We start from the raw sequence: 2,203 nt of genomic DNA on the forward strand, positions 1-2,203 counted from the left end.
CCAACCTGGCATGTGCTGGGTGCTCAGGCTTTACCTGGGTCCTTTTTGCTATTCTGGAGGCTCATGGGCTCATACCTGTGTGCGGCCTCCTCATACCCAACCTCCCCACCCAGTCATTGCACGTGCCCCAGTGCTCCCACACCCTGGGCCCCCATGGCTTCCTGCTAAAGCCTCCGTGGAGCCCCATCTCCCCAGCTCTCTCCTCTGCTCCCTCCCTGAGACAGTGCCAGGCTCTCTTCTCTGGTTAAGGGCCATGGGAACCCAGGCAGCAGGTAATAGTAACAACCAAAGGGCAGAGATCAAGGGTCCAGATCCTCCCCCAAGTCCACAGAGCCCTTCCTTCCTTCCTTCGGCAAACACCTTGAGTGTCAGGCACCACAGAAGCTCTGGAGATAACACTGGTGGGAAGACAGACGGGCCTGTGCTCAGAAACCCACCCTCTAGAGCAGGAGATGGTTATCCGGTCAGGTGGTAAGGAAACAGTGCGGTGGCCGAGAATCTGAGCCCTCTGTGGCCCCGCAGGGCCCTCCCCACCCCGACTTCAGTGAGGGCGGACCTGGCCATTGGCTTCTCTCCATGAGCCTTGTTTGGGCCTTTCTCTGGGTCGCCCCGCAGCCTAGGTTCCCCTCTTGTCCCCCGGTCCATCCCTCCACTTGTGCTCTCATCCCACCACACCTGATTGCCTTCAGGGCCCAGAACAGGTCATTGGCATGGCATTCCTTGGTCCCAGAAGCCAACTGAACCTGTGTCAGGCCTTGGCATGGACACATGAGCTTTCTGTCTAGGACCTGGCCTGGGGTCCCTCGGCTGTCCTGACTCTGCGCCATTCCCGTGTCCCCCTCCAGGAGCAGGACCCTTGGCTGTCCTGACTCTGCGCCATTCCCATGTCCCCCTCCAGGAGCAGGAAAACCTGGCGGATGCTGAGGAGCGCTGCCACTTGCTCATCAAGTCCAAGGTGCAGCTGGAGGCAAAGGTGAAGGAGCTGAGCGAGCGGCTAGAGGACGAGGAGGAAGTGAACGCAGACCTGGCTGCCCGCCGCCGCAAGCTGGAGGACGAGTGCACAGAGCTCAAGAAGGACATTGACGACCTGGAGCTGACGCTGGCCAAGGCCGAGAAGGAGAAGCAAGCCACGGAGAATAAGGTGTGGGTGCGGGGTGGGGTGGGGAAGAGCTGTGGGGCCAGGCACCTGCAAGTCCCACACCTGTGTGGCCCTGGGCAGGTCTCATCCTGTGAGCCTCAGTTTCCTCCTCTGTCAAATGGGGCTAATAGCAGCACTTCCCTAATTAGGGCGGGTGAGGATTCAGTGTGTAACTAGGCTGTGTGAGCACTCGCCACCAAGCTTCACATGTAGTAGGTGCTCAGCAGATGCTCGGATCGTCATCCACCAGCTCCATGTGCCCCAGGGGCCTTCCCTCATTGAACCCTCTCGAGAGCCCGTTGGTTCACACTCTGGGGGGACTGACTCCATCATACAGGAGGGGAAGGTGAGGCTCTGGGGGAGGGTGAGCTGCTTATTCAGGTTCTCACAGGTGCTCCCTGAGGAAGCCAGGAGTAAGAACAGCTGCTTAAACACCCCTGAATACCCAAATAGCTGGCATCTATTGATCTCTCAGTGCCAGCCAGACACTGGGGAAGGGCTCAGTAATCCCTCGAGGAGGAAGTTACAACCATCCCTGAAGGATGAAGAAATTGAGGCTCGGGATGAACTGACTCACCTGAGGTTCCCTGGCTGGAAGGGGCAGCTGCTCAGGCCAGAGTTGGGGGAGGCAGCCCCACAGTGACCTTGGCCCCGACACAGGTGAAGAATCTGACGGAGGAGATGGCAGCACTGGACGAGTCTGTGGTCCGGCTGACCAAGGAGAAGAAGGCCTTGCAGGAGGCCCACCAGCAGGCCCTGGGTGACCTGCAGGCTGAGGAGGACCGTGTGAGCGCGCTGGCCAAGGCCAAGGTTCGGCTGGAGCAGCAGGTGGAAGATGTGAGTTGGGGCCACAGCAGGGGGCTGCATGGAGGGGCCGGGCTGGCCAGGACAGGGGGGAGCCCACCCACCCTGTCCTGCCCAACAGCTGGAGTGCTCCCTGGAGCAAGAGAAGAAGCTGCGCATGGACACGGAGCGGGCCAAACGCAAGCTCGAGGGGGACCTGAAGCTGACGCAGGAGTCGGTGGCAGACGCTGCCCAGGACAAGCAACAGCTGGAGGAGAAGCT

General features: G+C 60.4%; 1 protein-coding gene across 1 annotated transcript in view; it reads left to right on the top strand.

The window, feature by feature from the left end:
- The window catches only part of MYH7B (myosin, heavy chain 7B, cardiac muscle, beta), a 24,798-nt gene that overhangs the window by 16,433 nt on the left and 6,162 nt on the right, over nucleotides 1–2,203 (top strand). Inside the window, exons 23-25 of the mRNA XM_010855013.1 lie at nucleotides 899–1,141; nucleotides 1,799–1,975; nucleotides 2,064–2,203. Coding sequence (XP_010853315.1) covers nucleotides 899–1,141; nucleotides 1,799–1,975; nucleotides 2,064–2,203 — 560 coding nt within the window. The remainder of the gene's footprint in view (nucleotides 1–898; nucleotides 1,142–1,798; nucleotides 1,976–2,063) is intronic.

The sequence above is a fragment of the Bison bison genome, unplaced genomic scaffold (assembly GCF_000754665.1).
Source record: "Bison bison bison isolate TAMUID 2011002044 unplaced genomic scaffold, Bison_UMD1.0 scf7180017864352, whole genome shotgun sequence".
Lineage (NCBI taxonomy): Eukaryota > Metazoa > Chordata > Mammalia > Artiodactyla > Bovidae > Bison > Bison bison.